We start from the raw sequence: 20,578 nt of genomic DNA, 5'->3' as shown, positions 1-20,578 counted from the left end.
ACGAGATAAATTATGATACGTAACACGTGCTTCTTGCTTCAGCGATTTATCTCTTGTTGTCTATTCTATGTGTTTTGCTTTAATATCGTGTTATATGATAACCTTTCTGGCTGTAGAGTACAATTGTTTGGTATGAACTTTGCGCAGAGTTATACGAGAGTTATTTTCGCTAGTCTTCATTATGTTGACCCATGGATTTTTTTTTTTTAATTTCACGCAAAGCTACTCGAGGGCTATCTGCGCTAGCCGTCCCTAATTTAGCAGTGTAAGACTAGAGGGAAGGCAGCTAGACGTCACCACTCATCGCCAACTCTTTTACCAACGAATAGTGGGATTGACCGTCACATTATAACGCCCCAGTTAACCCATGGAAGACTAGTAAAAAAGCTAGCTTGTCATCATCGCCCAACACCAACTATCTGTGGAATTGACCGTCACATAATAATGCCACTATGGTTGAAGAGTCAAACATGATCTAGCGCGTTTTTATAAACAAATATTGTTGATTCTCACTTTCAAGAATTCTCTACAAGCTTCGACAACAGGCAGAAGTTGCGTAATTTTTATACTTTTACATGGCAAAATGTGGATATTTACAAGTCTCATTTAGGCTAGATAATTAATTTTGAAATTTCTGTTAGAAAGTTAAACTTCAACCTAAATGGTAGCCAACAGAAGAAAAGAGAAAAACATTCATAATTACATTAATCATAATCTACTTTTTAAGAGTTTTATGATAAAAACAATTAGTAATAAGAATATATTTCATAAGAAAACAAGTAAAAACAACAGCTGAAAGTCAAGTTGTACATTATGAATAAAAAAATTGCATACAGACGACATTACACCTAAAGCTTATATTATTTCAGTTAATATTCTACTATTATGCTTATAATATCAGAACGTATAATTTACAAAATAGTTAATGATATTAGTATATGATGAAAAGTGTATTTGCACGTAAATACAAGCGTTATCTACCTATCTGTATATGCGCGTGTGTTGCGCTGAAGTAAGAGATAGATCAAATCAACTAAATATTAGATGCTGTAGATATATGCTAATCAGTTTAGATTTAATTTATAAATGAGGAACGAGTGTATACGCGCCCCTTAAGCAACAATCGTTAGAAGTGGTACTATTTAGAAACAAAATATTTTAAATTTAATATGCATGCTATATATATACAGGTTCGCAATCCATTTTCCGAAACCCTTGGGGATAGTTGTGTTTTGGAATTTTTCGAATTTTAGAACAAATGTTTTTTTTTTTAAATCATATACAGTAGTAGTTCCGACACCAAATTCTTCATTAAGATGTCGCACAGACACACCACGATCAAACTTCTGCCTAGTAGTTCCGACACCATATTCTTCAGTAAGATGCCGCACAGACACACCACGAACAAGCTTCTGCAATAACTCCACTTTCTGCGTTATTGATAACGTCAGATGCTTCCTTTTTTCACTGTTACCCATAGGGGTATCTGCAGCTCTTTTAGACAATTTTCACAGTGAAATTAAACACAGTCATAAAATGAAAAGAAAGAAAGAAATATCAGGGAACAGTAGAAGCATATGTAAGCAGTAGGAGTGCTGAGACACAACTGACGCGCCTGCGATACAGCTTGGTATTTGGGCCTCGCCGCCACGTCACACCTGAGTGACGTGGGTGTGGAGTTGGGGCAGCCGTTATACTCACGCTCCACACACACACACAGAAAATTCGGAGCTTTTCGAATACGGGGTTGTAGATCTGTATATATACCAATAATATTGTAGATTCATGCTAGAGATTAGATTTAATTTCTAAAGGTGAAACAAGTGTACACACACCCCTTGAACAACAATCGTTCGTAGTAGTTATAGTTAAGTCCTTGATGAAGTTCAATTATCCCATTACGAAAACTAAAATTATAAGGTTGCGCTAGATTCTGTAGCTTACTCCTAGCCGCACATTATGCGTGTATGTCCTCTCGCAGATATTTTAATCAAGATAAGCGCATTTCTTTTACGTCGTATGAAGTTCGAACACTTTTATGAATGTTAAATTATCGAAGAAATCATATAGCTGTTAAAAGGTAATATACTTTTTATGTTGATGACAAAGCTGAATATTACATATGTCAAACGACACAAGTTCAACACTATTAATAATCCAAATTTGTATGTTTTAACACAAGCTAAAACCGTCTTAACTGTTTTAATTACAATATTTGATTATTTGTTTGTAGTGGTTACCAATAATCTACAGATTTAGTGACTGTTTTTGATTGACAACATTGTTATTGTCTATCTGGGAAACATAAATGCTCAGTTTTGTTTACCCTTATGAGTGCATTTGGAAATTCATAAATCGAACAGCATTCCATTTTCTCGTGGCTAAAGGCCAATTTTGAATTACAGCCATCCCTAATTTCAAACTACTTTCCAGAGAGCCAACAACTAGCCAGTCATACCACTAGATATAAATGCTCTGTCCACTTCTTTGAACCGAATGATTGACTGTCACTTTTATAATTAATTCACAACTGAAAGTGAAGAGCGTCTTTAGTAACGTTGCGTCCAAGCTTAGACAAAACGTTTTGATAGGCAGTCCGGCATGTTCAATGACAAAGCAGTGCTGGTCTATTTTAAATAACTTATATATGTTCGTTTGAATTCACAGATAATGTTTACTTCTTTTTAAGGAAAATGTAAGATTGCTCAATATGTTCAAGACTTGTTAATTCACATACGTATTGGAAGTATTAATTTGTTTTTATATGTGAAATTGAAAAAAAATCACTTGTTAACTTTATACAAGTATATAACTCTTATGTTCCGCTATCTGCGCTAGCTGTCCCTAATTTTGAAGTGTAAAATTAGAGGGAATGCAGCTAGTCATCACTACCCACCGCTAACTCTTGGACTGCTCTTTTACCAACAAATAGTGGGATTGACCGTAACATTATAACGTCCCCCACGGCTGAAAGGGCGAATATGTTTGGTGTGACGGGGATTCGAATTCTCGACCCTCGTATTACGAGTCGAATGTCTTAACCACCTGGCCATACTGGACCTGACATTAGTGCCAAACCCAAAACTGTTAAACTGAAATGCCTGGTCTTTCTTCATTAATCCATAGAAGAGTATGATCATAAAACATTTGAAAATGAAATACTTACTTTCTCTGGTTTCTGTTGTGCAATGGTTTTTAAATGAAACTGGAGTGACTAAAGTGGTAAAGATATTTGAAGATGGGAAGGGACGAGTGGAAAGTTTGTCATTAATGTATCCAATTTGTAGTGCTTTACAAATAACATTCAAAGTCCCACAAAGAAGGCCACAACATTGAGACATGATACAAACCAGCCCATATTAGTTACAAGAAATTACCTCTAGGTTCTTGAAAATTAAGTACAGTTTAAGTAACCAGCAGGTACATGCTTCTATCCAAACTCTTAAGAAACAGATATTGCAAACTTGGCTATTGTGCCAAAAGCCTATAATTGCCAGTATTGATCATAGATGAGTAGAGAAGGATATTATTTTGTGCATAAAAACACATCAATTAGACGCCTTAATCATTTTGGTCAATCATTTTGTTTGCAAAGTACAAGTTTACTGCTTTCAATTATACAGAAATATGTTGTAATGATAGCACATTTGTTATGGCAAAGTCCCAGTACCAACATAATGTTAAGGGAGGTGTAGTTGTATGCCATAGTCTGGCATTTGTTTGGAAGACCAAGAAATGGCAGAAAACAAACAATCATTTATTGTTCAAAGATATCCTTGTCCCTACAGTTCACCTGTTAGCAGGAATGATTAGTTTATAACATCACTTTAATAAATGATAATGTTCATCTGTCTGTGTATAGTTTCTTTTTGTACATATTTACCTCCTGTACTTCTTTCATTTATCAATTTATCTTTTGTAAACATTCCATTAATTTCTCATTCAGTATATTGAAAATACTTTAGAATGCATGATATTAAACAAAAAGCAACAAACTGGAAATATAAGAACCTGTTTTAATTATTTTAATATGAAATATACAAGTGTAAAAATTGAATAATTTATTTTCACAAAATATAATATTATTTCTCTAAATGTTTTAATTTCATTTACACTCAATCATCTAGTGCCTAGACAGTAAAATTAATCTTTAATCAATAACATGATGACAGCTAAAACTAATTATACATCGACACAAATGATAATTTCAAGGTAAGATTGATAAAGATCATAGAATAAAAAACAAAATTATTGAAGGCTCAATATTAAGTAGTTATATACTCTGTTTTAAGTTATTTGATCAATATGCATTTAATGTAATCAATTATTGCTCTAAAGAACTTTGTAAGAGAACACTAACCCAAATAATTACTATTGTAACTAATTTCAATTAGGCCAATAGTAATTCAAGTATGTTTAAAGAACCCATTTAAAAGTTCAACAGTAGCTAAAAAATTAATAGAAAATTATCTTAATAATTTTCCTGAGAAAAATTATTAAAATTATACATCTTAAAATAGCTACTGTAGACCATTTCCAATGAAGATGAAATATTAATACCAAGAATTACCCACCTTAGCTAACCTTTCACTCTTATAGCTTCTAATTTATTGAGATTATTTTCTACATGTAGATATCACATGATTAAAATTTTCTTAAATATGACTGCTTGCTATTTGGACTAGATTGTTATGATGTGACACAGGATACTATATACAAAGCGTTGGAATAATGATTACCAAATAACACATCCAAAAAAAAGAGAATAAATATTGCACAAGGCAAATTTTAGTTACCAAGTTATATAAAAATCGTAAAAACAATTTCAAAACAAATGTAAACTTTTACATACTTCTGGAAATCCAAAATTAAGACAGCAGAAATATTATAGATGGCCTCAACAAAGCCCAGGCACTAAGTCACCACAGCAACTACATTTCAGTGTGACAATTTTTTTCCATTTTATTTGTGTTTAGAGATGTGTGAAACAGAACTCAAATTTGGAACAGTTAAGGACTCTTGAAAGTCCAGAATTATTTTTGCATTCTTCAAGTCCAAAATTGAGCTTTTTCTGAGATTTTAATGTCAGATTCATCAATTCACATATTTTCAGGAAAGAAACACTGCATTGCACATCATGTTACTAATTTCATGGCATTTTGGTTTTTTTTCTGTCTCTTAATTCAACTAATGAGCATTTTGTTTAGACTTGAATGGGACCAAAAACAGTTATTTAAAGCAATACTATTAAGTGGTTGAGATATAATATGATTGGTAGCATGATCTCATTGCTGTGAAAGTAAATAAACACAGCTCCCATTTCCCAGTACAAACAGTAGTAAAAATATATTCTATAACTTTTCTATGTTGCAGTGCTTCCCAAATGTTTTACTGCACACCAAATATTTTCAAGATAATCAGCACTGATAATACAAGAAATAGCATCTATTTTAAATGGAAACAGGGATTAGAATTTCAACAGGAAATATCTGATTTTTGACTAAAATTAAGATGAAATGTGATTTTGTTTCAATGAACATGTTTGTTAAGTGCTATTTCAAAAATTAAATTGATAGTAACTAAGTAAAAAAATTACTTAATTGTAAAAATTTTGTGGCAGACCAGAAACCTTTCCCTAGCACAACTATATTAAATCCGGGTCCTAGATATAAAAAAAAAATTTGTTGAGGCCTAGGTTATAGTAAAGAAATCAACTATGCAGAGAATTATTTCTCAGAAGAAATTAATATTTGATATTTGTTTCATCCATACAAGTTCTCAATTTTCACATATGCACGTATAACATACATTACTAAGAATAAACCAGCTATTAAAATAGCTATCTTAACACTCATTGTGCAAATAAATGAGGAAATTGAGGAATTAGGTTGGCTAAAATAGGGTGTTAATTTCTAGTATTTGAGTTATAAACCCACCAAACATGTCTCCTTAACTTGCAGATTGGCTGTTAAAAGGTAGGAAAAGCATTATGTTGACAAAGTCTATTAATGTGTAACTAATTCTGTTGAGAAAAATGCTTCAACAATACATATTGCCACACAATATTTTTACTATTGTTGGCTAAATTAAAGCCATGACATTTATAAAGTAGTATACATGCTACAAATGAAAATTATTAAATCATCTTTGTACATTAAACTTGAATACAAATAAACTTGCTTCCTCTAAAAGTTTAAGTATGGAGCCATTATATGCACTATGAAAACTAAGTAGATCTAAGGAACTAACTAATGGAAGTTTCAGATAAAAGTATATTAGAAACATGATTCTATTGGAGAAGAGTTTCTCTACTGAATTTTGTATATAATTTGTTTAAACAAAAGGAATAAAAGTAGCAATGAAAATGAGTTTAAATTAATGCTAAAACTTCATTTTTACATGCCACATTGTTTACAGTCCTTCGTCTCCTGTCTGGTGGACGATGATCTAAAGTCGAATTCTGAAAGAACTAAAGTAGACAAAACAAAACATCTATTAAAATGACACACAAGCCTGAAGAACACTTAAATGTTAAACATAGATACTGTAAGGAGTTAATCTCTATTCATAATTACAAAAAAAATACTGGTAAGCTTATACAATTAGTTCAATATTCACTGAACATAAACATATTTACTTGGCTTCTGAACTTACACTATTCACAAGTAATACATGTCATTGCAAAGTAAAACAGTGTAGGAAAAAGTATATTTAAAACAAACATTATCTGCACTAAGCAACATGTGTGTTGTATGTTTTTTAAACACATATGAATCTCATTCTATATTTATATTATAAACTACATGATTCGTTCTGTCTTCTAGTTGGTTTGCATTTTCTTATAGCAAAGCAACATTGGGCCATCTGCTGAGTTCACCAAGGGGAATCGAACCCCTGATTTTAGCATTGTAAATCCAAAGACATACTGCTGTACCAGTTGAAAGTTTTAGTTGAAATCTACAGATAAAACCATCTGTTACCTTATACTACCTACAAGTGATTTCCAGATTGAACTTATCCAATAAAATATGACTAATTTTTTTTACCGTGATCCCTCAACAGTGTGGCACATTAGATATGAGGGATTTTTTAATATTACTTTATTTTTAAAATATTAATTTGAATTGTGATGGTTTTTCTCAAAGATATGTCGCTAAAACCCCACATTAAAATTAGAGGTAGATTTTGCAAAACAGGTATCTTTCACTAATGGAAAAGTAGTAGAAGTAAAGGTTATTCTTCTCTAAAAATGGTGATGTTAAACTTTAAGGAATTACCATGACTACAGACTTTTTTCTGAGGTTAAGATACCAGTCACACACATTGATATTATATAAACACCATTAACTAAAAGATTTGATTTTACAGGAAATGTTCAATATTTACATTTTCATATAAACCATATAACATTAAAGTTAGGAGTCAAGAATAATATATTCCAAAATGCAAGGCACTTAAGGAACATGTGAGAACAAGATTCATAAGAAAGGTTAGTTTGTTAAGGTGTACCAAGTAGCAATGCAACAAAATTACAAAAACAGCATATCTGCACAAAAATTGTATACAGTCCAAACCCACATACTAGTCAACTCTTACTTACAGACATTTTGGTTCAGTCCTAAATATTTCCTTCTATTAAATGTTTGTAAAATATCTGTTGTTATGGGCACTTATATGGTGGTTAACTTGGCTTATGGTCACCTGTTTCCCAGTCTCAAGCAGTCTCTTTGAACTTAGTAGTGTGACCACTCAGGCTAGCTCCCACTCAAGTGAGACCTGTCACTCAGTGTGAGACCACTACTGTACATTTACTGATAGCAGCCACATCTTTCATGTCTTGCAAACCAGGTGTCCATTAATGTTCCCTACTAATGGCATGCTAATCACACCTAGTGCTTCACACCTCATACTAAATCAATGATCACACATACATGATCAAACAAAGAGCAAGTTTTCACAACACTTTAAATTTTGTAATTTGTAACACTTCTATTTTGGTGTCTCTTTGGTTTTGTTGTGAACAAAAGATGGAGAAAAGTTTCTCCTTTGAACAATTCATTCCAAGTTTTGTCACCTTTCTTTTCATTTTGCAATAAATAGAGCTCTGCTTCCTTATCCAAATCAACTCTTTCTGCTTTGCCATACTCTGCATACGTTGCAATATACCACTGATTACCATTGCTCAATCATGGTAAAAACTCTAGTATCATAAATTTTATTACATTTTTTGCCTACTTACTGGTATGAAAAAGCCTTCTTTCAATTTAAATCATTGTGTTTAGACAAATGATCCTCATTTCTTCTCTCCAACTTATACTTTAATTAATAAACACCTGTCACTGAAATTAGCAACTACATATCATGTGATGGCCATACTTTGTTATTTCTAGATCTAATATTGATGAAAATGGCAGAAAGTTGTTTCATGATTTGAGTATCATTACTGCCAGGTGTCACAGCATGTGCACATAAACAACAGTGCCACACCTTGGTCTTTAATACTGAGTGGTGCATGGAAAATTCATGAAATTAATCAATCCCAAATTTTGCAATTATCTGTTAATCAAAAATACAGCATAGAATTTTATTTTCAGACAAGAAATTCAAAAGTAGGGATGTACAAATGTTATTACAACCTTCTGTATCAAACAAGAACATAGAAAAGTGAGTATTATGGGCAAGTTGTATGGTGCCTTTGAGGCTTCAGTCTATCCCACAATTGACCTCATACAGTGACACTAATATGGCCATCCCACTTCATGGCTATTAATTGCCTAGACTCACAGCTGATTAGAGAAATGGAGATGGACTGTACTTATATTTAAACCTTGTCCCAAAGATTAGGCATATAATTGAAACATACTCAACTGTCTACTTTAAAATATTTTAAGTGCCAAGGTATTTAACGGGTGTGCTATAAAGAACTTGCTCTCTAGAATTAACGATGAAAGTGCTGGATGTTAACTAAAGAATGCACAGAAACTTTCTTATGAGGATCTTAACCCACAAATTACCAACTTATTTGCACATTATTTTCTACTGTGGACAGGTACTGTATCATGTTTGGTAACTAAGGTTTTGTCATAACACGCCATGTAACGAATTAACCAAGAAACAATAGGTGAAATTACTCATTTCCTATGTAAAACGGAGACTCCAGTATTAATGACATTTACTGCAATATTACTGACAGTATCTTGTTTAGATTTTTTTCTGTTACTTGTATGCAGTTAGGTATCCTGCAACTAACAAACTTTACAAGCACTTTAGTTCATAAATAGCACAGAAAAACTAGTTTAAAAATTCATTGCACTCATCAATAATTCAATGATGATCATGGTAAAGTCTGTGGAGATGTGACTTTCAGATACCTTTGAGTGGACTGTTGGAGAAGACATATCAAAGATCCTAACAACTGATTTAACTGATGGAATGATACCAAGAACCTGTATAGATCATTACTCATGTGCCCATAAGCATAAGAATTGAAACATGTAAACCATCATCTTCCAGGAACAGTATTAAACTCAAAACATGCAAGAACAATGAAGGATGTTGTACAAACTACATAATATCCTCACTAGAGGTAATTCCAAGTAAATCTGTCAAAACTCTGAAATGATAAGACTGGTTATCTTTAATATTAAACTGTTTTTCCCCATAAAAAGTTTCTATGTTTAAGCTTTATTACTCTACCCCAAAACAGAGAATTAAACACTGGTTACATGTAAACCTGAATATTGATAAACTAAATCTATCAACGAAATGTATTTAGGAGGTTTTAGAGATTATGCAAACAATATTTGAGATTTTTGGGAAAAAAAAAATTTTTAAATCATAACATGATTTAACACTCTTACTAGCAACAAAACACTCGATATTTTCACAAACAAAATCTTTGGTAAAAATATTTCATTAAAAATCTGATATTTGTGTACTTTGTAATTTTTACTAAAAGCTCTACCAAATTTTGTGAAGATACATATACTGTATCAAAAGTTATAGTGCAAATAGTTAATTTGTGCAAATGTGTAATTGAACTTGTATATATAATACTGAGCTTGTCACGAAAGGGTTAATAAGGTTTAACCCATTTAATAGTCATCATACAGAAATAAAAACAGGTTTTTACCTCAAGAAGTCTGGAGATTTAGATATGACATGCTCAAATTCTGCAAAAGCTAGGAAGTGGTCTTCATCCAGGTCTGCTTCTGCCATTACCTGTACATACAGAAATACTTCTGTACTTGAAAAAAATAAATAAATGTTGCTTCATTTACCCAAGTTACAGGCACAATAAACACCTAATCACTACATCTTAATTCCTTAGCAATATAAAAAGTTAAAGTACATGTACACTTTTTAATGCGAAAATTACGAAACACTACATACTCAAGTAACTGTCTCTGTACAGTTCCTCTCAATATTGTCTTTACTTTCTAAGTTTGTTTGTGAAGAAACTCTTATGTTACATATTGTGTTACTTAGTCATGTGTGTATATAACTAGTTTATAAGGCACTGTTCAAAATGGTTATTTTTTACTCAATAAATGTTAAATGATTTTGTATATACCTTTAGTTTAAAAATGTATTCAATGAATATAAAAAGTTTGATTTACTTCTATTTGAAAGGATGGAGGTTTGTAAGCATTAAAATGGGAAGGTGTCATTGATTAGTTGAATATGGAAGAAGTTGGTGTGATTAGTTACGTACATTTTTTGTGTATGTGTACACTCTCAATATGATACGATTGATAGTGCTATTATTATTGCCTTAGGGGTTTGTAAACTGTAAAATAAATGAGTAATTGATGAACTGCAATGAATGTTATAAATCAGTTTCTAATTTATTTGGAAATATCTTGCTTTCCAATATAACCTGTACAGTCAGAGAAGTAAAACAAATGAGATATCATGTTACTTAGTAAACCACCATATTTTATTTTGACAATAAAAACATCTACAAAACATTTAAAATGTATACCATAGCATCAGCATGCAAAACAAGTTTATAAGAAGAATGTGGAACAACTGCTCAACCAAGGATTCAGGATGGACCTACTCTGCAGTGATCTGACCAAACAGTGGAATTATTGAGCATAGACAGAATCTATATTCTGGGTACCAATGTACCAAGGGGCTGTTGTTGGGGATCAAGACCCACGAGTCAGAGCATAACTATGACTCCTCCATAGGAGGCGATGAAATTCAAGAAGTCAACAACAGTGGAGATGAATGTAGAACCTGACAATTAAACAAATGTGTATGCTAACAATGATTCCAACTTGTCATCAAGGAAGTTGGTAATCGTGGGAGACTTCCAAGAAAATGAAATGGAAACAAAAGTTTGAAGTTACAAGTCCTTAGACTTACACTGTCTTATTATTCAGGCTAACTCAAAATTCCACTCCACCTTAAAACGTCAATATTTGAATAGATATCTTATTTGAGAGGCAGAAAATGTTTCCAACAACATGTTGGATAAGACATAACAGTCCTTCTTCTAACTTGAGAAGTAAAATCTCTCTGCTTGAGCCACAACATGTGTGGATGGAAAGAAAACAAAAATCATTAACCGGCCTTCCAGCCATCAAGTGCAAGCACGAAAACAAATCAGGAAAGATTCAAACGTCACTCTCAATGAACCAACTGAAGAAAACAGATGAAATGAAGATTATCCTAAAGTGATCTTTTTGTTTTTATATGTCATTTAAACACTGTGTTGATTAACATTGACTGGAACAACATTTGGCAAGTGTTTGGTTTTTTTCTTGTTGAATAACAGCAATGTTGGGCTATCTGTTGTGCCCACTATTGTGAACTGAATCATGAATTCCAACAATGCAAGTCCATAAACTCACCACTATCACATGGGAGGATTGAAAAGCCAACAGACTAGAAAAAGGCACAGGAACAAATGAACTAATTTCTCTCCAGAATGTTAAAGACTGCTCTTGATTTTAGCCACAGAACCTTCCATAAGAACACTACCAAATATATATCTCCATCTCATTAGGGACAAGATTATGTTCTCTTTTACAGATCTCATTTTTCTTGTCATTATAAACTGCTGAAAATCCAAGAATTGGCAGAATATAAGCATATCATTTGTAGGAAAACAGAAGTAGGCTGATAAAAGTCTACTTTTACCATACATGTTACACAGCTTATCCTTGATCTTATATTTACACTCAGTTTTACACTAACAATATTAGAGCCTGCAATATAATGTTTAGACAAGTAAATAAGCTCAGACCTATTTACAGGGTTACCACAACACAAACTTAATGCTTGAACAACTGTTTTGTACTTTTTCAGTTTAATCATCATTACTACTACACTGAAAGTTTAATTTCTTTGATCAAGTTACAAACAATAAATTAGTAGGCTTACTTATATGCTCTAATATGCTAAATTTGGGGTTTGCTTTTGGGATTTCCAATAAAAGCATATTTGCAAAATACTCAGATTCCGTAAGAGGTTAGGTGAAAGGTTTTACTCTTATACAAGTCTTGAGGCCAAGATGAATTGTTTGGTACCATTCAGAAGTTAGAGAGTACAGCAATTTAGTAGAAGGGATTTGGGGGAATCCTCCAAGTTCCCTTGTGAATGGAGTAAAACATTCTACCTTTGTGTAAACCTCAGATACCATTTAAAAGTTGGAAAACTGAATTTATAAATTTTCTAAACTTTTAATACAAAAAACAGGTTGTTAAAACTCAAACTTTAAGACAGTTCTCAAACTTTCCTCTCTATAGTTTCAAGACTAGAAATAGGTCACAGCTTATCCTGGGTGGAACTCACCATTGTTGTTTTTCTTAATCAAATGGATATTAAAAGAAAACACTGCAATCAACAATAATCAAGAAGTATTTACACCTTTTCCCAAAGCTCACTTGGTTTAAAGACAACATCTTTCATAACAGTTTTTTTTAAATGGATTCTACATGAAATCAAGTGAAAGCTGTTACTTATAAAAGATGTTTTACAATATTTGTTACTGGACAAATGTTGTTAACTTTAAATATGATTACTGCTCAAAAAACAAAAAGAAAAATAGTTTCTCAAAAATAGAAAAGAAGTCAGGAAAAGTACAAATTTAGAAGGTGGAACAGATGAGCTTTGTATGTTTTTTTTAATATATAAAATAACATCACCACAAAAATATTAGTTGGAAAGAAAAGCTTGTTTTTGCTTAGGAAAAAAATATTAAATAGAAAATTATAAAAGTAATGTTTACAGGCATACATAAAGGAATTCCAATTACAAAAAAGTATGGGGTATGTATATTTTATGATAATCTGTGAATGTCAGTAAGTGTATTTGTATGTGAAAAGAAACCATGATGTATCACAGGATTGCATCAATGGCAAATATACCGACCTATGTATTCTTCTAAAACTATTATTTAGCTACATGTAGTAGTAAAATGAACTTATTAAGTGAAAAGTACATCTCTTCTGTTCATTTAAATGAAAGATTGTTTTGTTTGTTGGATATTGTGTAAAATATGCATTACCTACCTATACTGGTCATCTTTAATTTTGAAGTGATAAACTAGAAAGATGGCATCAAGTCACCATCATCATCCTTCAGATACTTGTCAGACCAAACAGCTGAATTTGGCTGTCACTTTTATAATACACCCACAACTCTAAAGTGTAGAGTACAATTGTTTTTTTTTAATTTTTGAAGTAATAGGACATAAACTGTGGAATATTAACTTCACTGTTTGGGAATGTTCATGACCAAGGTGCATTTGGCCCTTTGGCAAAAGTTGACTTTCTTCAGATCTAGTTCTATAATATTCTGAAGGTTTAGACCATTAGAATAATATTAAAAAAACAAACTTTTCTTCATCAAGAAATCTTACATTGTCAATGAGTTCCTCAACGTCCTCTTCACTTAATTTCTTTTTCCCTGGTCCAAGCAGACGATTCAGAATTTCTCGTAAATCTTCGACTGAAATCATGTCATCTTCATCAAAATCTAAAAGAGAATAAAAAATGTAAGATAATCAAATCTATGAAATTTTAAAATTAGGGAAAATTATTTGTGTATCTAAACACTAAGAACTATTGTTTGAAATGAAATTCAAATATTTACCTCTACTACTATCAGTTATAACAAACTTGATAATTTACCCAAATATGGTCTTTATAATTGTTCTGGCTAATCTCTTTGCATCATTCTCCTCTCCTTCCAGTTACTGGTCTATAGTTACCAGATATACAACATCATGCACATGTGAAAGCATGATTCATCACAAGTTACTTCTTATGGAGATGATGAACTAATGACAACCACTACATATAAAATTTGAGTCTGCATCCAACAATATTTCTAACCTGACAAACCTTGTTTGTTCACCTTTACTGTTCAAACATTTGTAATGCAGATTCTTATGAGTAAGCACATACAGTAATAGAAATAATTATAGAAATAAACACATGATACACTTACAGGAGTCACAAACACCTAACAACCAGATGATGAATTCATTAGTGGTACAAAAAAAACTAATATAAACTGAAGTTGTATAATGTACTAATATTTTATAAATAAACCCTTTGCTTTAAAAAAGAGCAATACATCTTGTTTTCATGCTACCATACAGCTTATTAGCATGCAATTCTAAAATACTGTTTCAATTGTTCTGTATTAGTCCTCACAATTTAACCAAGTTGTTTCCTTTTTTTCTCACCTTCTCACTTTTTATATAAGCCTCAATAATGTTCATATTGGGATGTTTTTCCCATAAGTGGGTAAACATTCAAGTTATCACACTACTCTAACAGAAGCTTATACAGAAAATGTAAAGTACATATTGTCTCAAGATAATTTTGTACATACAAGTAGGGATTTATTTTTTTAAATAAAGAAAGAATAAACATTCTAGTCTTCTTTTCTTTACTAACTTTCAGTATTAACTCTTTCACTGCAACATTTATAGACAAACAATGCTATCATACACTCACACTGCAGTAAAAGCTGATGCAGTCTATAATTTCTAGTATTGTATCCTACTGTTTAGGAAGTATAGAAACAACCAAGTTCAGTAGTGAGATTGATAACCAAAGCTGTAGTATTCCAGTGAATATGATAATTGGCAGTGAAACATTTATAGAATAACCCACATGTAATAACAGAAGATCTTATGTTCACTATGAATAACATACAAATTCTTTCTTTTTTTATTACAGGATTTTATCACATTTTAGTTATAGAACTAAAGCTCAAATTTGAATAACTTAGGATTTGTGTATATAAGTTAACATTTTCCTTACCTAAAAATGTATATCATATAGTAACATTTTTGCACATGTAAAGCCTTGAACAGATTCTTACACCTACACATATCCACATGTATTTATGGCTATCTATGATGAAGTAGTCCTCATAATGATGTGCCCATCCACCAATAGGAGTGCAGCACAACCTTCATGTGCAGTAATCCATGCAAGTACTAGCACATGATCATAAACTTTTTGATTGTGCAAACAACATTCACCAGAACTGGGAAGGAAGGGTTAAAGTAAAGGTAAAGAAAATTAACTTTAAAAAGTTTACTCTCTCTGTACCAATAAAAGTTAAGAGTCCCATATTCAAGACAGCAAACAGGCAATTACTAACATATAACAAAGATGATCTCTTATCTGAAACTGAAAATACACGGAGTGTGATTTTTATGATGCTCAGTCACCTAGTAGAGCAGTACCCAGTGGAAAACCATATAATTCTCAATCATGAAATATCATTGTCCAACAGCTTCTTTTACATAACATATTTTAATGTTTTTTTTCATTGATAGGAAAGCCCAGGATAACAGAAAAAGTGAATCCAGTATTAGTGCTAATCCAATGAAATCAAATACAAATTAAGTGACTGGTAATTCCATGTATTTTCTGAACAATGTGCACCAACTTATTTCTATAAACAAAGCAGTGTACTGAAATATGTCAGGAGCATGCAGATCACACTAAATTAGAGATGAAGCTGGAAATGACAAATTAGCATGCAAAACTCATTTCCTGAGAGTCGGGGGGTATTCATGAATGGTGATCTGAGGGAAGAAAAATCAAAAGGCACAAGAAACCATCAAGAGATGCAAGTAATTTGAGAAGAATGATTCAGGATTAAGCTACATAACATACCAGCTTGTGATATCTCTTTCAACAGTTGGTACTGAAAGGAGGCACGAGGCCATAATATGCTTAATCAGATGAAAGGTGATATTAAATAGTTTTCAGTAAGACTTACATGGATAAGTTGACAAATCTAATCGGTTAAAGGAAAAGTGAATAAATTCCTAGAGAAAGATAACAGTTTTCACAAAAGGGGACAGTCCAAGCAGGGTAGGAACAGACAAATGTAATTGGACATAAAAAGCAACTGTGATTGGAACTGTTATATAATGAGGAAACAGAAAGGAGAGATGAGAGAAAAAAAAAAAAAAAGCCCAAGTCTTCCAAAAAAAGAAGCATTGAGGGAACAAATTAACAAGTCCTTATTATACAGTCCAGGAAACATATCTAAGGAGTGAATATCAACAACTACAAGTGAGCAGAAAAAGAAACTGGGGATAAAAGATACATGGCACAGGAGGCCAATGGTATAAATGAGAGGATATGCAAGTGTCTAAAAAACCATACAGAGAATCCAGAAAGGAAGAAAGAATGGACAAAAAATGCTCCAAATAGTTTGAAGAGAAAACAGGTGAAAGAAAACAATTAATGACAGACAAGAGGTGATAGCTGCGAATAACACTACTAGTTAGTCAGCAACAGTCAAAACAGATAGGCCTTTGCCATAAGCAAGATAAAGTACAGGATACAGAGAGCAAGTGCCAGGTGCATGGTTGATGTAAGAAACAACTAAGTTGGATGGGGTGCGAGGGAGCAGAGGAGTAAAGAACCACTCCCTCCTCCACTGGAGAAAAAGATTATTGGCACAAATTTGTATACTGAGTGGAGGGGGGGAATATGAATGTTTCAGGGATATGTTGGAGAGATTGAACCACCACAACAGAGAGGGATGTAGAAATGAATAAAGGCAGAAAAACAAATAAGGAATCACAAGACTAATACCATAAATCCCTCAGGGCCCAATGATGGAAATGTATGTGTAGAGAAGAGCCAGAGTTCCCAAAAGTGAGAGAACCATTCGAGCAAGAAGAGAAGGAGACTGAAAAGCTTTCAAAAACAAGATCTTCATGTCCTATATGGGAACTATGAAAACTTCCATGAAAATGTCAAAGACACAGAGAATCAGTGAAAGAATAAGGAGAAAAAGAAGACAATATTAAAAAACAAGGACAAACCTCAAGAAAGAGCTTGACAACCCAAGGATTGCAAGTAAAGAAAGACTACATATGGCCAAAACAAAAGGAAAAGTATGCATTAAAGGTTTTAGAGCCAAATACTTGTTATGGGAGGGACAACTGTGAATAGAAATGGTAAAACAAGGAACAGGAGAAGGGTAGCCACACATGACTAAGTCAGGTTGCCAGCCAAGGTATCTTTGAGCAAGTATTGCAAAACCAAGGAATCAAAAAAAATTGTTGGTGAGCAGCCACAACCCAAGAATTCAAGGAATTGGTAACAACCTCAAAAAAGGTTCAAAACTTTGAGGAGAAAGGGGAGTGAGCACTCAAAACAGATAGAGACAACAGATAAAGGAATAGATGTCAAAATGGCAAATAAATAAGAATAGATGTCCTCAGGGTCATCAGGGTCACAATGATGATCTTCAGGAAGGAGGTAACGGGGAAAGATATAGCAAAGAAGAGACAAAGACAAGCTGATTGTTGGAAAAGAAGAGACAAAAAGGAATCTCTCCAAAAGACAAAATGAATGTAAGAAATTGGGATATAAGAAATACAGAAAGATCATGTTTGTAGGCCATAGCAAAAAAATCACAAAGATGGGAAGAACAAGAAAGATGTTTGTGAACATAGGGTTGGAACAGAAGGACCTTAATGATAAAAAAAACAAAAACCAAGAGTCTAAGATATATAAGCAAAACAGACAGTGTCATATACTTAATCTATAAATATGGCAAACAAAAAGGAGGAGATACCTGGTCCTTATAAAGAACAGAAACAAAAGTTAGAGGTAGAACAATTGGCCAAAATAATCCATTCATAAGGCAGTCTCCATAAAAGTAAATGAAACAGAATAACAAGGGTTTGTTTGTTTTTTGAATTTTGCACAAAGCTACTTTAGGGCTATCCCTAATTTAGCAGTGCAAGACTAGAGGGAAGGCAGCTAGTCATCACCACCCATTGTCAACTCTTGGTCTACTCTTTTACCAATGAATAGTGGGATTGACCATCTCATTATAATGCCATCACGGCTGAAAGGGCAAGCATTTTTTTTTAATGTGACGGGAATTCGAACCCGCAACCCCAGATTATGACTCAAGTGCCTTAATCATTTGGCCATGCAGGGCTGAATGATAAGGGACCTGAACTGGAAAAGCAAGCAAAAGGAAGCCAAACATCTGATGCACAATAGAAGGAACATCATATTTGACTAACATCAGCATTTAACTTGTTGTTATACTATGGTTCATCACAGCCCTATATGCTTTTAAAAATTGAAATCTGAGACCTGTCACGTCAGAAATTTTTTCTACTGATTGATCTAAAATCAAAACTAATGAACATCATATTCATTTATTGGTAAGGAGTCTTCATTTGCCATTAACTCAGCTGTAGAAAATATTTGGACCTGAGGACATAAAAAATTTGTAATAAGAAATGTTTTCTAGAGAAAATGAAGTTGCAATTGGATGGAATGAAAGTGCAACTAGGACAAAAGTAATGTAGCACTAAAAAATGGAAGTTGATCAAGGCAACTATAAAACTCAGGAATACACACCTGAATACAGGCAGTGCTGAGGAAAGAATGAATCTATGATCAAGTGTTAGTGCTCCCGAGGATTACTATGCATGGATGGTATGTCATCCTCATGTTCATGGATACCTACAGTATCATGATGACAATGTCATAACATACAATAACAACACATGGAAGGGTGAGAATTTGTTCAGGGATTGTGGTATGCCCAATAAACTTCAGGGCAGTTGAGGGCAAGGTAATAACTCTTTGTGGTGCAGAGAGGTATTTGTGAAGAATAAAACAATTTAATGACATTTAATACTAAAGAAACAAACAAACAGATAATAATGAAAGAAAAATGATTCATTTAAGATGTTAATAATAAAAAATGGGTAAGGTGAAAAACAAGGAAATGAACAAGTATCTGTAGAAAAAAACTTTAAAATGAAGGCAAGGTGAAGTTGTGTGTGGATATCCACATTTTTATCTTGAGAAAGATCCTCCTAAAACATTTAGTCAGTTACTGCTTAAAAAGCCAGCACAAAAAAATGTTTGGTAATGCATAACATAGGAATTGTGGTAAAAGCCTTCTTCTTAAGAAGCAGACATCAAAGATGCACTCATGACTTTTGTGGCACTGATACAAAATAAAGGATTACAATTTAATAAACAGCATTGAACCTCAGTAGAAGATATAAGCTTGTTGTAGATATTAATCCAAATATCAAACATAAGAAGCAAACAACCTAAAACTTTCAAAAAAATTAGTAGACCAAAGTACAACAAATATATTTTGTGGCAAACCTACATACAATGAAGTAGAAGAAATAACAGATCATCCATGTACATGGCACAGAGATGAAGAGGATGGAGATAGCTGATGACAGCCATAAAGAATGAAATAACAGTCAAGGATATTGTGTCTATTGTTACACAAGAAAATACTGAAAGAAAAAAAAGTTAAGTGGAGGCATAGCTATAAGAGGTGCAATCTTTTACGAAAAATGAAGAAACAAACCTCAAGAAAGAGCTTGACAACCCAAGGATTGCAAGTAAAGAAAGACCACATATAACCAAAACAAAAGGAAAAGTATGCATTAAAGGTTTCAGAGCCAAATATTTGTTATGGGAGGGACAACTGTGAATAGAAGTGGTAAAACAAGGAACAGGAGAAGGGTAGCCAAGGGGTGATAGAACTTAGAAAAAACATTATACAAACACTCATTTTACAACAATAGAACTTAGAATTTATAGTCGTGCTGTGCCAGTAAATGTTACTATTATATGAAAAAGTTAACATTTTTCTTACACCTACTAACTTAAAACACTTGACTAGTGCTACCCTCTATTGTTGCAAATTTATTTAATTTGTCACTAGCCTTGAAACTTCTATTTCTTGCTACATATCAACATATAAATGATCATGCAGCAACCTACCACTAATGGGAGTGTGAAACTACCCCTATTGTAACTAGTGCCCACTTTAATTATGGATTGTTAATCACTTTGAGATTGGTCATAATTAATTGAACTAATTCATACCAGAAGTGGGGAAGATGGACAACAAATGTGAGTGAAAGTAAATATCTATAAAAAAATTTCAATTCAGAACACTATTAAATTCCAGTATGATAACTTACTTCCCGTAACCAAAAGCTGAATTGCCAGATGGCCAGTGGGAATAAGATCCTCCATGAGAATGCACCCAAAGAAAGATTGAGATGTGGTAAGGAATG

General features: G+C 32.8%; 1 protein-coding gene across 10 annotated transcripts in view; it reads right to left on the bottom strand.

Annotated features, from left to right (window-relative positions):
* Window positions 1–3,996: 3,996 nt before the first annotated feature.
* LOC143229229 (calcium and integrin-binding family member 2-like) overlaps window positions 3,997–20,578 on the bottom strand; it is a 77,317-nt gene continuing 60,735 nt past the window's right edge. For 8 of the 10 annotated variants that reach the window (XM_076461252.1, XM_076461251.1, XM_076461244.1 and 5 more), the window contains 3 exons: window positions 13,874–13,989; window positions 10,133–10,221; window positions 3,997–6,469 (listed from right to left, as the gene is read on the bottom strand). In XM_076461252.1, the coding sequence (XP_076317367.1) occupies window positions 6,448–6,469; window positions 10,133–10,221; window positions 13,874–13,989 (227 nt within the window). In that variant the 3' untranslated portion in view covers window positions 3,997–6,447. Of the gene's footprint in view, window positions 6,470–10,132; window positions 10,247–13,873; window positions 13,990–20,578 lie in introns of all 10 variants that reach the window. The other 2 variants (XR_013015757.1, XR_013015758.1) reach the window with 2 other exon arrangements.

Source organism: Tachypleus tridentatus, chromosome 10 (assembly GCF_004210375.1).
Source record: "Tachypleus tridentatus isolate NWPU-2018 chromosome 10, ASM421037v1, whole genome shotgun sequence".
In the NCBI taxonomy this organism is placed as follows: Eukaryota; Metazoa; Arthropoda; class Merostomata; order Xiphosura; family Limulidae; genus Tachypleus; species Tachypleus tridentatus.
This window is presented reverse-complemented; position numbering and strand designations above follow the sequence as displayed.